The sequence below is a fragment of the Geotrypetes seraphini genome, chromosome 2 (genome assembly GCF_902459505.1).
Source record: "Geotrypetes seraphini chromosome 2, aGeoSer1.1, whole genome shotgun sequence".
NCBI lineage: Eukaryota > Metazoa > Chordata > Amphibia > Gymnophiona > Dermophiidae > Geotrypetes > Geotrypetes seraphini.
The window spans coordinates 250764494-250784377 of NC_047085.1; the positions used below are offsets into that span (position 1 = coordinate 250764494).

The 19884-nt window shown below is 43.3% G+C and overlaps 1 protein-coding gene across 1 annotated transcript in view; it reads right to left on the reverse strand.

Moving 5' to 3' along the window:
• Window positions 1-1627: 1627 nt before the first annotated feature.
• The window catches only part of FAM234B (family with sequence similarity 234 member B), a 115721-nt gene continuing 97464 nt past the window's right edge, over window positions 1628-19884 (reverse strand). Inside the window, exons 8-13 of the mRNA XM_033929339.1 lie at window positions 19573-19716; window positions 14350-14431; window positions 13985-14140; window positions 8040-8157; window positions 3127-3353; window positions 1628-2806 (exon numbers count right to left, since the gene is read on the reverse strand). Coding sequence (XP_033785230.1) covers window positions 2801-2806; window positions 3127-3353; window positions 8040-8157; window positions 13985-14140; window positions 14350-14431; window positions 19573-19716 — 733 coding nt within the window. The 3' untranslated portion in view covers window positions 1628-2800. The remainder of the gene's footprint in view (window positions 2807-3126; window positions 3354-8039; window positions 8158-13984; window positions 14141-14349; window positions 14432-19572; window positions 19717-19884) is intronic.

Sequence of the window (19884 nt, forward strand, 5' to 3'; positions counted from 1 at the left end):
TATTCTCTAACTGCATTTTTTGAATCAAGAGTATTTCTTTAAAAAAAGAAAGGGGGAAAGTGTCTGCTTTTCTTAAAACAACCGTGGTTAAAAAGAACCCAAGTTATAATAGAACCACCACTAAACTAGTAGAAAAAAAGTTCTATAATGTCTCTGTCTAACAAATTGTGGAGCGCAGCCACTGGAACATTTAATTAAATTATTCTTAAAATTTTTGTGTGTGTAGGAAGACCTCAATGTGGATTGATTAGTCAAGCAAATTAATTCACGTTCAATACTACAAGCCATGCATGGGCGGCAGCCCATTGCATCACACCATCATAGAGTCTTCCTATGTGTGATACAAATCCAGTGACAAAAAAAAGTGCAATAACACTCAAAGCAATAATCACAAACATATATATATATTCACAATGCTGCGTTACCACAATTTGGGAGACAAAAATACTGCACAGCCCTGAAATAAATAGAAAAACGGGACTACTTATCTCAATGAGAAGTCTGGAGACATCAGGACTACCAGAGACACTTCCGGGCAAAAGAGCCCAAGGTATAAGATACTTTCGGGGCATTTTTTTCAGCAGCGCAGTATCTTATACCTTGGGCTCTTTTGCCCAGAAGTGTCTCTGGTAGTCCTGATGTCTCCAGACTTCTCATTGAGATAAGTAGTCCTGTTTTTCTATTTTTTTCAGGGCTGTGCAGTATTTTTGTCTCATAAATTGTGGTAACGCAGCATTGTGAATATATATATGTTTGTGATTATTGCTTTGAGTGTTTTTGCACATTTTTTTTCACTGGATTTGTATCGCACATAGGAAGACTATGATGGTGTAATGCAATGGGCTGCCGCCCATACATGGCTTATAGTATTGAACATGAATTCATTTGCTTGACTAATCAATCCACACTGAGGTCTTCCTACATAAAAAAATTTTTAAGAATGATTTAAATCAATCTACTTTATTGTATGTTCCAGTGGCTGCGCTCTGTTAGACATTGATATTATAGAACTTTTTTCCTACTACTTTCTTAAAACAACATATTTACAGATCCTCTGCAAGAGGGAGAAAGGAGAGTGACAAGCACCTATCCTTCTTATCAAATTGGGGATATAAACCATAACAGAAAGAAAAAAGGTGACCAGCTGATTTCTAAAAAAATATAAGCAGCGGGAAAGGGACATGGATTTGAAATACCACCTTTCTGTGGTACAACCAAAGCCGTTTACATATTTTATACAGTTACTTTATCATTCCCTAATGGGCTCACAATCTATGTTTCTGTAGCTAAGACAATTGAGGGTTAAGTGACTTGCTCAGGGTCACAAGTGTGTGCAGTTGAACTGAACCTGGTTCCCCTTGTTCTCAACCCACTCCATTGCACCAGGAAGATATGCTAAACAACCTTTTAAAATATAATGTTATACAATCCATAGTACCTCCTGCAAAGTCAGAAATGACACACATAATTTGTGCTCTGTTCATCCCTATTAAGACCGTGAGTGGACTTAGGAAGGTTCTAGGGAAAAATAATCCTTTATGGAAACCATCTCAACCACTAGCAACAAGCATTTTAAGTCCATTGGCTGCCATACTTCTTAGCAATAATTTTCCAATGAAACATTCCATTCTAAGTCAATACTTGTATAAATAATATTCACAAACAAAACTACGTATATACACAATTAAAATAAGACACAAACCAGTGGACAGTAGGACATAACTTTATGAGAGCCTGTAGCCAAATCTAGGTGTTTGATATAGCAAGAAAAAGGCACAATCTGGCTTATTGGGGCAAATCTAGATTATATTTTCCATTTGAGGGGGGCACCTGTCAGACAGGAGCAACACATCTAATGTTTGGGGACTGAAAGAGTTCCTGGCATCTTTTGCTTCTGCCTCACCAAACAGACAGCCTTAAAGAGAATCAGTAGCAATGAACCAGGTCCCTATCTGCAAGGGACACAGAAGCTTCCTACCTACTGCTATATACATACACCTAGGGATCAAAAGAGGTTAGAGTAGTTAGGTTCTTTTAAGTAGGCATTACGATCTCGGAATATATTTTTTTAAAAACCAACAATGTGTTTTGGATTGCAATTTTGATAAATTATCTGGAAACCCTGCAGCGAGGATGTACAGCAACCTGTAGGTTAAGGAAGGCAGATATGCTGTTGGTCCATATGTGTGCCATAACGCTTGAATCAGTCACTCCCATGCAGTGCCAGGTCTGAACAGGAAACAGAAAAGCACACCAACTTTACAGTATGAAGCTTCCATTCCAGTGGCTTTGCCCAAAATAAATTCATAGTTTATAAATTAACACCTCAAAAATATTACTCTACACTTACGTTTCAAACTACGGTTGCCAACTTCAGGTCACTTGGACAAGCTCTGCCATTCCTTATTTTATCCAACTTCATCCATGGACTTGTATTTCTGCTCTATCAGGGGGACCCCTCCCCCCTGAATTTCCAAAGTCCGTAAATTAACTGATGTTAAACTAGAACTAGTTTAACCTGTCTGATGAAATGAAGGCAGTTGCTAATCCAAACTCACATTTGGAGATCTCTGGGCCAGGGAACAATAGCTACATTACACTATACACACGCACAAGAGGTGAGGTAAAATTCTATTCAGTCTGTTTTCACACCAGATCACTCCAATGTGCCGTATAGAGCCTAAAGTTTTTGGTAAGTGCCTATTTCTCTTCAGGCCCAGACACTGTTTCTGTAGATTTGCTGGACACCTTGTTCACCAACACTTTCAGCATCTCTGAGGCCAAGCTGCACATCCATAACCTAAAACTGGAGCAAATAAGAAAAAAAACATTTCAAATTATTTAGTAAAACAAGCAGCCTTTGAAAATTTGGGGCTGTAGACACAAAGACGCGAAAAACAAGGAGAGCAAGCATCATCCTTTCATCTCCTGAGACATTTGAGAAGTGATTCATTTACCAGTATCAAAGGCAATGGGATATAAAAGTGATACACATCATGTTATATGTGTAAGCTGGACAAAAAGGAAAACAAATAGTATTAAAACTGAAATGGATCTCAATGAATTGCTGATAACCTCTCTCTCATTCCACCATTATTCCCCAAAATTAACAAAAACAGTTCTCACCTTCAGAGGACCAATAAATTTCAGCCTGGAAAGAAATCTCTTCACTTCTCCAATGTTAGTTTTGGGAGTTGCCTTTTCGAGTGGCACTGCACGACTATGGGCCAAAGCCCACCTTAAGCCCAATTTGCTAACCAACAAAGGCTTGGGCTGGATTCCTAAAGATCCTTGGACATGCTCCGTTGTCAAGGTAACATAAAACGCATTTTTCTGAGCTTCATTTATTCCAACTGATTCAAAGAAAACAAAATGAAAAGAAAAATGTTAAAGGTAAGCATGATGGTTTATATAGTGCCTATCAACACTTGTGTTGGACATAGAGAACGTTAGATCATACTATGAAAAATGCAGTGTACAAACTTCTTCTAATGCAACTTCCTGTTTTCAGGAAGAGTGGATGGGTAAGAAGGAAAGGCATAGTATAGGCCTGAGGCAGCTTGTAAGTAAGGTTGCAACCAGCACTACTCCACGGAAGACTTCCTTATCCTGCAAAGGTACTATACAATAGGGGTTATGCAGGGGAGTGAGAGCTATGGGTAGGACTGGGAGAAGAGACACTGGACCATGTGGGGAGGGGAAGGTAGAAGGGAGAAATTTTGCAGACCTTATAGTCTAGATTCTCGAGCAGTTCAGAATCTCAGATGGTCCGGATTTTTGGATTTTTACTGTAAATGGTAATGTTGAGAAGAATAGAGCCCTGGGGTATTACTGGCCCCTTTGGGATTGAAACTGAATTCTTTGGGCTTTAACTCATTTATATAAGCAGATGATATATTTTATATACTGTTTGAAGGTGATATTTCTCTCCCCTCAATAGCGATTAACTTGTCCTATTGATCACTTTCTCCTTAACAATGAATTTCATGTCCTATTACTCTCTTTCTTCTACCCTCTTAAAAAGTCAGTCAATTTGTACCTTTACTTAATCTTTTGTAAACCACATAGAACTTCACGGTACTGCTGTATATAAGCTGTTATTATTATTATATTGTCCCAAGTAGCTGACAGAATTTGCAGTAGATTAATAATAGTGGAGAACAGGACATGCCAATTTAAACTAAACTTAATAGGAAATCCCCCCACAAAAAGAAGACAGGCTTTCCCGAGCCACAGGAGTGCTCTTGGTTCCACCCTGGTAAGTGATGGAGGCTACTGTTGTCGACTTATTGGAGAAGACCCGGACCGCCTGGCCCTCCAGCGTCTTCTGTAATCTTGTCCCTCCAAATTCATGGGTTTAGAACTCGCAACTTCGGTTATTCGCAAGTTTCTAAACCCTGACCCACCCCCGCCTCCCAGACCTCTCCACGCTACACCTGGTGGCCCAGAGGCGAAGCAGGGCAGGAGCGATCCCCCCCTGCTCATGATCCATGCAGAGTCGTCAACGGGAATGGCGACTGAGTTCCCGTGGTCTCACGAGACTACAGCAGGAACTTGCGGTAGCCATTTTGGTTGGTGGCTCTGCATGGAGAAGGAGCAGGGGGGATTCGCTCCTGCCCCGCTGGGCCACTGGGTGTGGGGTGGAGAGGTCCGGGAGGCAGAGGTGGGTCAGGGTTTAGAAACTCGTGAATAACCGAAGTTGCGAGTTCTGAACCCATGAATACGGAGGCAGAAGTGTATATAAAGTAAGAGCCAAGCCTTGCCTATATGTGCGCACACCCTTCACTTGCAAATACAGGCTACCTTATGCTTTTCCCATATTAGTTTCTTTCCTATTTTATTTCTTACCTCCCTTCCCTATTGGCAATGTAAGTAAGTCCATGTCTCATATATTGTACTTCCCTGAATGTTTTCAAACTTTTTATTTTTGTACATTGCTTAGAAGTAAGATTAAGTGATTAATCAAATTTTAAATAAAACTTGAAACTTGTCAGAGCTAGTTGAATGGTTCTGAGCTTCAACCGGTTGATTGACCACTTTCACTGGGAGGGTGTCCAACACCCCTGAACAGAACAATGATAACAATGAGCTCCCCAGTCGAAGGCTGGCATCTGTCAACACCACAATCCAGGGTACTCGGTTGAAATTTTTTCAAATCTAGGGTGTACTTGACTTGAAGAAATTGGCAAACACTGCTTTAGAGCAGTGTTTTTCAACTCGGTCCTGGGGTACCCCCCTTGCCAGTCAGGTTTTCAGGGTATCCACAATGAATATGCATGAATGAAATTTGCATATAATGGAGGCAGTGTATGCAAATAAAGTTGATGAATATTCATTGTGGATATGTTGAAAACCTGACTGGCAAGGGGGTACTCCAGGACCGAGTTGAGAAACACTGCTCTAGAGTAACCCCTCACACACTCAGGACACATTGAATCCTGTAGCTTACCCATACAAACACACTTTGCTCACTTACATCACACCTAGTGGTCACCCAGGAGACATCTCAAACACCCTGCAATTGGTCATTCATGACCTATGCAGTCACACATTCACAAACACATTATGGTCAGTCTGCACCTGGAGTTCTCAGGACATAAGGGTCGGCTATAAACCACTATTCTAATTACCACACAACCCCATATGGACCAAAGGTACACCCACTGCAACACTACAAGGCCTTTCACACACACTCATACAAATGAGGTGTTAAACCAGCAGGAGGCCAAACCCAACAAAAAAATTAAAAAAGAAAAAGTGGAGAAAAAGCCTCAGTTCAGCTTCATTTGGCAAAAAACTCCACTTCTCCAAACACTCCTGCACCCACACAAAAACTGTAAGGCAAACAGCACTATAGTAGCCTGTAGAGAAAATGTCCAATAGCACCCGGGGTACACAACCCCAAACGTGAAACTGTGGATGAGGGGCACAAAAGCACAACAGTCCTGACCCATGCAAAGAGGCCCATGAAAAGAAAAACCACTTAGCTGCTGCCGTTCTCCAGGCACTTCTAAATTCACGATCCTGGGCAAAGCAGCTAGGAAACCCAACGGGGAACCTCCCATTTCGCGTTGTCGTGCTGCGTCAGGGGTATCAAAATTCACAGCTTCATAAGCATATAGTCAGACACATCAGTGCTCCTCTGGCTCACCCTCCACTTCAAAATTCACTTCTGGCGCTGGAAAAACCCGTAGCCACCGCGCTGAAAAGACTAACAAAAACTCCACCCCTTCCGGTATACCACCAATCATACAGCCTCAGAAACCGAAAAAGGCCGCTCACTCAATCCGGGCATTCAGTCCTTCAGGCTGGACAGATTCCAACAAGTAAATCCACCTTTGCTCTTTCTGCCACAGGAGGCGTCTCCAATTACCCCGACAAACAGGAAAAGGTATGTGTTCAATCACTGTACATCGCAAAGACCCAAAATCGTGCCGGGCCTCTAAGCAATGTCCTACCAAAGGTTCCTCCAGGCGTCGGGTATTTCAGCAAGATCTGTGCTCTATCAATCTGATCTTCAGCTGACGATATGTATGTCCCACATACACTTTCATACAGGGACATAGAATAATATATTTTACCCCTTCTGAAACACATGAGGTAGAACAGCGTAGCTTAAACACACGGCCAGTTTTAGGGTGTATGAACACATCCGAGTCACTCATTATGGAGCACACAGAGCAAGCTACTATAGTGCTGTTTGCCTTACAGTTTTTGTGTGGATGCAGGAGTGTTTGGAGAAGTGGAGATTTTTGCCAAATGAAGCTGAACTGAGGCTTTTTCTCCACTTCTTTTTTCTTTTTTAATTTTTTTGTTGGGTTTGGCCTCCTGCTGGTTTAACACCTGTGCTGTATGAGTGTGTGTGAAAGGCCTTGTAGTGTTGCAGTGGGTGTACCTTTGGTCCATATGGGGTTGTGTCGTTATTAGAATAGTGGTTCTCAGGACAGTCAGGTTTTCAGGATATCCAAAATGAATATGCATAAGATAGATTTGCATATAATGAAGGTAGTGCATGCAAATTTCTCTCATGTATATTTATTGTAGGTATCTTGAAAACCGGACTGGCCTGATAGATCCTGAGGACGCAGTTGAGAACCCCTGCTTTGTGCACGCACTCAAACACTCACAAATGCACTAAACTCGCTATTCAGAAGAAGTCACACAGGAAATGAATGGCTTTAGGCATCTGATACCAGGCATCCTCTCTTAATTCCTTACACCCCAAAAGCACTGCCTGCCTTCCTTGAATGATAAGACTTTGCACTCCTCCTGAATCTATGGCAAAATTTGCCTCCACAAGAAACTGTGCCTTTTTTTGCATTGCTGCAGCCCTTTGGAATACTCTAACCCAGGGGTGTCCAACCGTTTGGCTTCGCTGGGCCGCACTAGCCGAAAAAAATGTTTCTGGGGCCACACAAACACGCAAACGCTGCAGCAAGACAGAGGAAGGAGCCAGCAAGACGGTAAACACCCAGGGGCAGCAGAGGAAACCACTGCATCGCCCTCGATCGGGACCGCACAAAATACTTCACTGGGCCACAGGTTGGACACCCCTGCTCTAACCAAACAGTTTAATCTTGGAAGCATTTTTTCCCACATTATCATGCTTTAAAATGCATTTGTTCTGAGAAGCTTTGGGGCTGGAGCCAATTTAGGGCAGGCCTTGCCAGGATGACAACTTCTATTCCACTTCTGCTGTGGGTTTTATTTCCCTATTTTATTCTTCATATGTCTCCCTTGTAGGTTTTTGCTCACCTCTGTCCTATCAGTTTTATTGGTGTTCCTCTTCCAACTTCCTTTTTAGATTATAAACTGCTTTATGTGCACATGAAGAGCTATATCTTAAGTTTTAATAAACCATATTTTCATAATTTCTGAAAAATTACCTGTAGCTATTTAAAAGTATGTTTGATGGTGTTATTTAATTTATTTGAGTGAGAACTAAAAGTTTTTACTTTTGTCTCCAGATGAGATAAAAATGTTCAGCAGCAGCATCCAAAGTATCTCCCCTCCTCTAACCTCTGTTGCTGAATACTCACTGGCTGATGCTATCACAGTCGTCGTGATATTGGCGAGATCCAAAATCACCATTGGATATGAAGGGTGCACAAGGTAGAGATGTTGATGCTCCTGAAACTTTACCTCAGTGGTCTGTTCCTAAACCAGAAAAGGAAAGGACTGAAATGAAAGCAAGCCTGGATAGTTAAAAAGAGCATTTCTAGTGGGGAAAGGGTGTCCACCAGGCTAGAAATTCAGAAACTTCAGGAGAGGACACAAGAAGATGGTGTGGACTGACAACACTCCCAGTCCTGCATCTGATTTTAAAAAAAAAATTTTGAACTATCTTTATTATCTCCAAGAACAAAAAAACAATAATCAACTTATGCATAATATTGTACACAAGATTCATAAACCATTAACATTGGCTACAATTTTTTATTTTGTCACAACGAGAGCCTAAAGTCCCCCCTAACCTATGTACCCTACCCCATACCCCCCCCAACACACACACAAATCTCTAAATCGTGGCAGTCACTTTATCCTGAGTATTGTGTGCCTAATACTGGTCCAATACTTCACAGTAAAAACTTTATTATCCTATATAATAAAAAGCTAGCTGCGCATGCGCACTCCTATCGGCATGCTTCCGTGCTCAGTAGGTGTGTGGCCGCAGGAGTGTGCATGCGCGAATCCCCAGCACTTACCTACACTCACCGGAAGGACTAGACCACAGCGCTGGACATCTTGCTCTCCTGTCGGATCCTCTCATGAGCCGCACCAGCGTCGGAGAAGGCTTCCGACGCTGGCGTGGATCGAGAGGAGCCGCGGCGACACCTCAAGGGGCGGGAAGGGAACCGCAGAAAAAAAACTCCAGCTGCTACTTTCTTCGCGGGCCGACTCCAAACGCCAATTCAAGCAGCGTGTGCAGCATTCTACACACGCTGCTTCGGGGCCTTCTACTGTCCTGATTTGCTCTGCCGCGTCTCTGATGATGTCATCAGAGACGTGCCAGAGTAAATCAGGGCAGTACAAGGCCCCGAAGCAGGTGTGGAGAATGCTGCACACGCGAACTCTCGGTGGGAAGGGAGGAGGGGGAGGGCCACGCTACTTTAAACAACTGGGATCCACTGAGGAGGTTTCGTGCAAGGTCGGAGTCGCTGCTTCCAGAAGGGAGCGCTGAGAAAGCAGGACATCAGCGCAACAGTGGCACTGAGGGAAAGGAGGACAGCTTCCCCCGGAGCTTTCAGTATGGCATGTCTCGGGGGGGGGGGGGGGAGGAGGGAAGTCATTTATATTTGTTAAGTAATATAAAACTGTCAGCTTGGGAGAACAAATCTTTTTTTTCTCTATAAATAGTCTATCTACTACCCCACAATTTCCTTTTCTGTTGAACTAAAGAATGGCATTTATTTTAAACAAGATGAATTCTAATTTGAAAAGAATAGAAGTTGTTTCTCTTGGTGTCTAAACCCTTCTTTCATGTAGATTTGTTAGAAAATGGGTCACATTTTACATAAGACCTATTTGTGGTTTGGTATATTTGTGGTTGGGTATGAAAAGATGTGTGTAGGTGAGTGTGAGGTGGGTAGATGTGCGTATGTGGTGGAGGTGTGGTTGGCTGGGTGGGTTTGTGGAAGAATAATAATCCTCTATAATAAAACCCTAAGCGCGCATGCGCACTTAGGGTTTTATGTTTCCTGCCTCCGTGAGGTGTGCTTCCGTGCAGAATTCGATTTTCAAACACAGAGGCAGGGAGAACATGGAGGCAGGGGACACGCTGGCGACTCCCCCCTCCCGCCCTCATTCACCAACCGCTGCTGCTCCATCCCTGATCGCCGGCTGTAGCAAACCTCGCAGGCCGCTGTGCACCTCGATAGTACGTTCCTTCTGATGCACGGTATCATGTCACAGGAAACGTGCTACCGAGGTGCAGAGCGGCCTGCGAGGTTCATTACAGCCGGTAGGCTGTTTTAAAGAAGAGGAGCCGCATGCTGGACAGGGGAGCAGGGAAGAGGGTCAGGGGGAGAAAGTAAGGAGTGCTGCTGGACAGGGGGAGCAGGGAAGAGGATCAGGGGAGCAGGTAAGAAGTGCTGCTGGACAGGGGGAGATAAAAGGAAGGGAGAAGGCCTACTGCTGGACAGGTGGAACAGGCAAGGGGTGATGGTGGACAGCCGAGGAAAGAGAGAGACAGAAAGCGGTCAAGGAGAGAGAGAGAGAAAGAAAGAAAGAAAGACACACACATCTATTCTAGCACCTATTAATGTAACGGGCTTAAAGACTAGTGTCATATAAATAGATGAATCATGCATCAGAACTCCAAAATGTTCATCAAAAATGTACCCTCATTATCAATGTACAGAAGTTGGGGGTCCCATATCTTCACAAATTGCTTCTTTGCTTTGAGACCCATATTTTCAACAGACATCCATTCCATTCACAGTAATTCAAGCATCTGATTACATCAAAGGAATATAATTGGTGGGATAGGGTGTAATCACTGCATGTCTTGGCAATCAAACATGCTGTATGAAGATAAAACTTGAAACGCATTTTTCCTCTACAATATCATCCACACAATCCAGTAGACTTCTACTGATGTTGGGGTCCAAGTTTGGTGGTATATATGGATCAAAGGATTCTATACGTTGTTCCAAAAGTCAGAAATTAATGGGCAAATGGGCAATCCCAGACACAATGAGGACCATTTTTGATAGTTCGTCTAAGTCCAATTTAGATGTCTTGAGAAATGTGTCAAAAATTGGAAGGCAAAGACTCTTTTATATCTATATATTTGGGGGAATATAAGTAAGATTGTCAAGTGATTAGTTAAAATTTTTCTGATTGTTTATTATACACTTGTTGTAATATTTGAAAATGAATAAAGATTTAAAAACAAAAACAAACCGCTAGACATCTTTTTTTTTTGCGAAAATCAGCTGTCTAGACATCTTGGCCCTTAGGACCAGTGGCGTATCAAGGGGGCGCGGTCTGCTCTGGGTGCAGCCTTGGGGGGGGGGGGGTGCACAGCCAGCCAGGTCTGGAAAATGGTCCATCGCCAAGGCAAAGTGAGTCGATCACGGAGCCCAATGGCTGCCTGGCTGGGCGGAACTTCCTCTCCATCGGCCCGACGCTGGGAAGCAGAGAGAGCTTGGGGCAGCCGCGGTGGTGGCGGCTTTGGGGCCTGTTCCCCGATGGTGGCAGCAGCAGCTTGGTGGAGGGCAGGGAGAGAGAGAGAAAGAAAGAAAGAAAGATAGGGGGCAGGCAGGGAGACAGAAGGGAAACAGAAAAAAAGAAAGGGGGCATAAAGAGAGAAAAAAGAAAGGGAGGCAGGGAGAGAGGAAGAAAAAAGTTGGGGGAGGGAATGAAGTCTGGAGGAGAGGAAGCATTCAGGCTGAAAGAAGGGAAGAAAGATTGGATGCACAGTCAGAAGAAGAAAGTGCAACCAGAGACTCATGAAATCACCAGACAAGGTAGGAAAAATGATTTTATTTTCAATTTAGTGATCAAAATGTGTCTGAATTTATATCTGCTGTCTATATTTTGCACTATGGCCCCCTTTTACTAAACCGCAATAGCGGTTTTAGCGCAGGGAGCCTATGAGTGTCCAGAGCAGCGCTGGACATTCAGCGCAGCTCCCTGCGCTAAAAACTGCTATTGTGGTTTAGTAAAAAGGGAGGGGGTATATTTGTCTATTTTGTATGGTTGTTACTGAGGTGATAGTGCATAGAGTCATCTGCCTTGACCCCAGAATAGGAATGATAATTAACATTTTCTCAGCATACAGTGTGCTTTGTGGTTTATAAAAAATTTTATTGTTGGAAGATCATTTTGACTTGGTCATTTTAAAAGTAGCTCGCAAACCCAAAAAGTGTGGGCACCCCTGAGCTAGAGTGTTGAAGCTGCGTGTGGCTGCCGTAAAGGTCATCTCTGACACAACCGGAAGTTGCATCAGAGACGACCTTTACGGCAGCCATATGCAACTACAATGCTCCGGCTGCTGTAAGAAAGCAGTTTAGACATCGCTGGCCACAGGCAGGGAGGTTTGTCGGCTTGTTTAGTTTTACAATGGGTGTATTGATGTTGTACTGCTCACTGCAGTATGTAAGATGCTGCCTTTTCCTAGGTACTCATATGTGACATGTGGCTTGTTACTAAAAATCATGTTTTTCGTACAGATGAAGGGGGGTGCCAAAAAATGATGGGCCCCGGGTATCACATATGCTAGGTACGCCACTGCTTAAGACTTTCAACTTTTTTGACCATTTTCAAAAAGAAAAATGTCCAAGTTCAAAATGTCCAAAATCAAGCCATTTGGATGTAGGCAGGGACACCATTTATACTACACTGGACACACATACAGTACATGCCAACAGAGCAGTGGGAGATCTTAGGGTGCCAGGTGTACATCTCACCAGAACCCCCTTATAATGTATGGTGAGCCTTCCAAGACTCCCCCAAAACCTATTATACCCACCTGTCTGCCACCCAATAGCCTTTATGGCAGTAGGTGTCCCCTATAAGCAGTACAGTAGGTTTTGGTGGATTTTGTTGGGATCACACTTTCCACCATAAATGTAGTAGGTAGGGTGGGATATAGGCCTGGTTCACCCTCTCTATGGTTCACTACACCACCCATCAGGCTAATCCAGATACCTGCTTGCTGCTCTACTAGGATTACCCATACCAGGTGCTGCTGTTATAGAGACAGGTATGTACTGTTTCTTTCACATCTTTGGGGGTGGGGGGTGGGAGGGAGTCACTGACTACTGGGGGAGTGTATGTGTGTGTGTGGGGGGGGGGTCATGACTTAATCCCTCCAATGGTCATCTGGTCAGTTTGGGCACCTTTGTGGCATTTAGATGCTTTTAAACAGGTCTAACTCAGGACATGTAAATGGTGTCCTGGTCATCCTGGGAAATGTTTATCACCACAAGACATCCAAGCACTAAGCACACCAACACACACTCTTGAACTCTGGATGCACTGCAAACAAAAAGCCTAGCAGGACGTCTAGGAAGCCATTTTTGAAAATCAGCACTTGGACATTTTGGCAATCAAAATGTCCAAGTGCCGGTTTATGCCATTTTGGGGGGATTTCTTTCTTTTTTTGAAAATGAGCCCCAATGCTTGTATGTAGCATTCAAAACTCCCCATTTATGATATTTCCCACCAGTAGGAAACCTCATTCTCTTTGCTTTTCAGGGGTGGATATACAAATGCAAATGAAACAATTCTCGAAGTTGTGCTTTTTCAGCAACTGTGTGGCTGTCTAAACTGGATTTAAACGCTTAAAACCATAACAATAGCCATACTGGCTAATCCAAGTCACAAGTAAGTACCAAATAGTAGTAACACTCCATGATACCAATTCCATGGCAAGCAGTGTTTTCCCCCATATCTGTCTTCCAAAGAATACATTTCCATAGTCCTAATTCCATTTATCCACCACAAATTGTAATGGGTCAGGCCCTTAAACTTTTCTTTACTCCCCTCAAAATCTCTACCAACTGACCCCTTTACAATAGCTGAGAGGGGCCAACATTTAGCAAAAAAAACAAAATCTTGAACATTAATGCCATAAGTCTGGAATAAAGAGTGAGTATAATGCCTGACTTGTAAATATAATCACTAATCTTGAGGACATAGGCCAAACTCAATTTTTATGGTACTGTAGTCTTTATGAGTAGCCTCATCATCCACCACCAAATGGCAAAAGCATGGTCTAAATTCCTGTTTTGATTATTGGCACTTGGACGATCTGTTTTTTTGATCATCCAAGTGTCTATTTAGGCAGTTTTTTAGACATATTTTTGTTTCGATTATGAGCCTCAAAGGCTCCAAAATCAGTCAACTCAAACAGGCTCGAGGAAACTTTTCCTCACTTACCCAAAAACACAGTCTGAGAAACCTCTTCAAGATGCTAGATTATATCAAACCCCTGCTGCCCTGTAACAGTCACATCAAATAAGATGTTAATACTCACAGAGCGATTGACTCCAGGCTGGGTTTCTTCACCCCAGAAAAGGAAGGCAGATCTCCTGTCAGTAGTCATCACTGAAGCAGCCAGACACTGTTTCCTGTGCCAAGGAACCTCTGAGCTCCAGACCGGTAAACCAGATTTCCCATCGATCACTACCACCTGGCATGGTAAGGAGGCAACACAGAGTGGTCACATCAGCCATCGATGCCCCAATCTCCACCCCAACCCTTCTCATCCCCTTCTGCTCCTGTTGCATCACCCCCTCCCAAGCTCTCTATATGGCTGTGACTATGCCCCTGTCTTCTCAGCTGGAGTACTATTCAAAAATTCAGTTTTCAGAAAAAGTGTTACTTTGTTAAGATATTTACCTTTTTCGTGCCATTCTTGTTCTGTACCTGCAGCATAAAGTCCAGGATCTGGTCATCGGTGAAATAGCCAAGAGTGGCTTCACTGTTAAAGAAAGCACACATAGGTTATAGGTGATAGCTATGTCCTAGACCTCAGAAATGATGAGTAAAAGCACAGAAGCTCATTTTTACACTGAACTAATTGTGTGTGGTACCTGCATGGGTGGCCCCCTATGGGAAGATGGCAGGGATGGTGGATATATAAATAAAATTCTTAAGACGCAAAAGGCAGCTCCCTTCTAATCCAGCACAGCCAACAGAGGAGTGGAGAAAACTTAAAGGGGCACAACGTTATTATTTATTTAAGTTGTTTATATACCGCCTATCAAAGTTACCTAAGCGATTTACAATCAGGCAGGTACTCAAGCAGTTTCCCTTTCTGTCCCGGTGGGCTCACAATCTATCTAATGTACCTGGAGGATTGAGTGACTTGCCCAGGATCACAAGAAGCAGTACAGGAGTTGAACCCACAACCTCAGCGTGCTGAGGCTGTAGCTCTAACCACTAGGCCACTCCTTCCTCTACAGCACGTGTTGGCTCTTTTCAGATCAGGATAGCTCTATGGAATAATGTGTCAATCAGTAAAACCTATCTATAAAAAAACTGTCTTATGATAGTTTTATAGTGTCCTACAATCCTTGTCATCTCATCACCAGAAGAAAGAGGAAAACAGCATTTTACATACAACAGTGGCTTTTATAAAACTGCCCAGCATATATGCAAGGAGCCTAATGCATGTAAAGTGCAATTCTACCAGTGGCGTAGTAAAAAAAAAAAAAAAAAAAAAGGGGAGGGAGGGAGTGCGCCCCGGGTGCCATCTTGGTGGGGGTGCCAGCACCTGTCTTCCTCTCTGCCTCACCCCCCCCCCCACACTCCTTCGCACTCCAAAGTAAATTGGGAAATTTGAAAATAACTTACCAAGTTAGGTGGCCTGTTATAAAATGACTTTCTTAGGGTTAATTCTATAGCAGGACACTGATGCAAGACATCCATAATGGAACCTATTTTAAGATTATTTTATAAAAGTAACATAGGTGTCTATGTGCCCTTATAAATAGAGGATGACCAGTTATCGCACCAAAACCAATCTGAAATCCAGGTTTGGGTTTCAGCTGAAAATAACAGGTCATTTTCAGCCTCCCTCTCCTCTCCCCGCCAAGCTGCCCCCAGACTATCCCCTCCTCCACAGTGGCACTATCACCGCCCCAATCCCCCAAGCATCACTAGACTCTTCCCAGGCCTACCTTAGAAAACCTTGATGGTCTGGTGGCTTCTTTGGGGGCATCACCTGAAAATCTAGCTCTATTAGGTGATGCTCTCACCTGAAAGTCTAGGCCTAGCAATATCAGCATTGCATAGTTTTCACAAGAAGTCTTTGTTGACCAGTGCTTCAGCCGAGTTGCTGCTTGCCAGGGAGTGTTTATCAGTAGAGCCTACTCTGCTTGCCAGTGTCTGTGAGAAGCCAAATTCTTTGCTGGGAAACGATTATTCAGACAGAACACCTGCTCTCATTGCTTGGGAACTTTCACATACTGTTAACAAAAAGCAGATAACCTAGATGTAACCTCTTATTTTTAAATACAGTGGTGCCTCGCATAAAGAACGCCTCGCACAGCGAACGCTGCACACAACGAACTTCATGTCATGATTCATACAACGAACTTCGTTTCCCACAACGAAGTCGCCCGAGCTTCCACGATCGCTGCCGATGTATTGCATCCTTCCGCGCAGGCACTGCAGGCAGTCGTTAGTCACTGCGCTTAACGCGTTTCACATAACGAACTTTTCGCATAACAAACTTGCTCCTGGAACGAATTAAGTTCGTTGTGTGAGGCACCACTGTATATACAATTCTCACATATTGGGAATATGTACCATCATCTGCCATCCTGTGTGTGTTTGGAAGGTAAACACTGCGTGCAAATACTATTATAAAAGGAAGCCCCTCAATGTTAGCTGAAGCTCAGCTGCGGAATGAAGGCGCCCACTGCCCAGCAGACCCCTCCTGTGGAAGAGCTCCTGACCTGACTGTTGTTGATGGGCTTCCCTCAGTTTGTGTGAGGTGTGGCGATGCAGTTACCCATGGTGAAGTATTTTTCTTCTTCTTTGTAAATAAATACTATGCCTATTTTTAAAAGAAGCTTGTGTGTATAATACTGTTTTACAATAGAAATTAGAGGATCAGACTGTTCTTTTGCTAACAGTAGGTAAAGAGGTTTGAGCTGACTACTTGTAATAGGGTACAGTCAGGCAAAACACCTGCCCACTGCTCTGCCGTTGCTGCTGCTGTTATTACACTTTGAAATGGCTTCTGAGACTACTGCAGATGCAGAAGTCCCGGCAACCATATTGAGACTGGCACCAGCATGAGCAAGAGCAATCTCAATATGGTTGCCTGGACTTCCTGTAGCAGCCTCGACAGCGACAATGGGCGGAGCAGCAGGCAGGAAAGAGTGAGGTTCTTTCTTGCTCCTAACGAGGCCACTAGACCACCGAGGTTTGTTAGGGTAGGCTTGAGAAGGGCCTAATGATGCTTGGGAAGCTCATGGGCAAGGGAGCAGGCTTGACTTTTCAGTTTCTCCTGGTTTTGGTCAGCCTCTACATATAAATTATGATCCTGGAACCAGCAACAATTGCACACAGAAATTCTTGCACAAATCTATTCCTGTTCCAAAGCTGGTATGTGTTATGTATTCCAAACATAAAGCCACATATTTTATAAAACACGCTTGTGTTTTATGCCACATCCGTCCCAACTCTGCCCAAACAAGTCCCCCAGGAACGCCTACAGGCAGATCAAGAAAAAGCAAGTTCATTCTTTCCATGCGCCTATATTTCCATATTTATACAAGGGTGCAATTTTATAAAAAGGCATTTTCTGTTTTTGAAATGTAATGTAATGTAATTTATTTCTTATATACCGCTAATCCGTTAGGTTCTAAGCGGTTTACAGAAAATATACATTAGGGTGCAATAAAATTATAAGTAAGATAGGTACTTAGAAATTCCCTTACTGTCCCGAAGGCTCACAATCTAACTAAAGTACCTGGGAAAAAACATTTAGTAGAATAAAAGAGGTAAAATAGAGATAGAGGAAAAAATAAGAATATAAACATTCTAACAAGACTACATTGATCGAAAGGACTTTGGAAGGTTAAAAAGAGGAGAGATAGGATTAGATGCAGAAGGGAGGAACCGTTAAACATTAGAATTCTGGAGAAATTTAAAAAATAAAATAAAAACAAAACAAGGGGCAAAACAATGAATGAAATAAAAAATAATTCATAAAATGGAAAGAAAGTGAGAAATACAATCAAAAACAATCTAGACTGAAGTCCAGCTTGAAATGACTTCATTGCTTAGGCTGCCAAATTTCTGCAGGTGACAGCCCATCTTTGCCAGCACACCGGGTGCCTCAAGAGGGAGAGAAACGAAAATCCAGCAGTCAGCCATCCCCAACGTGGCTATCCCATCGGCTGCACGTCAATATCAACTGAGAAACCTTCATAAAAATACCCAAGTGAACAGCAAGAGAGATCTGGCTGTAACTGGCAACAGTACACAGATCAGGGGAAGGAGGGAACATTCTAGGCTCAACGATGGGAGCAAGAGGGCAGCAAAACTAACTTGCCAGTAGCCCAGAGTCAGGAGGCTCTTAAACCAGTGCAAAGACATTTTTATAAATAGTTTTTACTACACTATTTTGTCAGTGAAAAACAAGACAACTGAAAAATTTAAGGTCTATTAAAGAATACAGGGGGTAATTCTCCAAAAGGTCACTTAAAGTTATGCTAGTACTCTATAATGGCAATTGTGCCTAAGTTCACAGTTGCACACCTAATTTTAGGTATGAGCACTTATACAGTACTAGCTCACAGGTTGGTGTAAATCAGGGCTGCCCAAGTCCGGTCCTCGAGATCTACTTGCAGGCCAGGTTTTCAGGATATCCACAATGAATATGCATGAGAGAGATTTGCCTGCACTGCCTTCTTGGTATGCAAATCTCTCTCATGCATGTTCACTGTGGATATCCTGAAAACCTGGCCTGCCAGTAGATCTCGAGGAATGGACTTGGGCAGTCCTGGTGTAAATGCTTGAGCCTAACTGTAGGCCATTAGGTGTGTGACTACACTTCCCCCTCCGTATTTGCGGTTTCGTTAACCGCGGTTTTGATTATTTGCGGTTTTTCATTCCGACTCCGCGTTTCACATAGGAAATTGCTGCTCACCTGCGGTTCACGGAGGAAATCGCTGCTCCCAGCGTTGTACGGAGCAAATCGCAGGTCAGGTTATTCGTGGTTTGTTATCTTTTTAAGTGCGAAAAGTTATTCGCGGTTTTTCAGTATTCGCTGCCATGCTGTTCCCCCATCACCGTGAATACGGAGGGGGAAGTGTACTAATATTGTAGAACCTGAGTGCGATTAAGTGTTAGGCCCGCCCATGGCCCTCTTGAGTCCACACACCCCTAGCAGCTGTGCACAAAGAATTTTGCATGCAGTTTGCACAATCCTGACCAAGAGCAGTTACTCATGTAACTGCTAATTAGTGCCACTTAACAGCAATTATAACCAGTAGCATAGCCAGGCCTGTTATTTTGGGTCCCTCCCCACCACAACATACTTTATTCTGCATGTTGCCCCCTCTTCTTTTGCCTGTAGCCCTTGAATTTGCCACTCCCCTCTAATGTACCTTAGATATTGGGCGGCACCAACAATATGCATCCACTACTTGCGCCAGTTCTGCAGGCTTCCCTCTGCTGCATCCTGTCAGTCAGAAAACAGGAAGTGATGTCAGTAAGAGTGGGGCACATCAGAGGGAAGTCTGTGGGGCTGGTGGATGTACATTGCTGTCCCTGCCTGCAAAGGTGATGAGGTATAAGGGTAAAATTTAGAGAGAGGGGCAAGTTGCCGGGCAAGTGGGGACAAATGCCAGATCCAAATGTTGGAGAGAGGGGAAAAAAGGCAGCAATTGCTGAATTGTCTTGGGTAGGCCTGTGCCCACATGTAGGTAAGCAGCTAATTATGCTACACATTTAACTGATACTATTATCTAACTTGCGCACAAAGCTTTGCACAATGAGCATAAAACTATGCATAAATTTATAAAATTAGAGGTTATGTGGCATTCTCCAAGTAATGAATCTTTCAGCATAGAGGTAAATGACAAGAAAAGTGCTTTGAGAAACCTTTGGATATTCTTCAGTTTGAGAGTCCAGCAAGGCTCCAGATCCTGTGCTCTCAAGAGAGACACACCAGCTTTAGTTGTGATGAGTATGTCACTGCAATTACTAGCAGGCAGCTTCACGGACTGCAGAAATTCCACACTGCCACTGGAAAAGACACAAACAGAAACACCATATTACCTGACTGATGCAAGTAAGTTCCTGGCACTAAGCAGACATTCAAAAAACTCTGAAAAACTACCAAAATAATCTAATAAAGTACAAAAAGAGATTGGTAGAGTCTCTGGAGGAATTCACTAATGTAAAAATGAGACA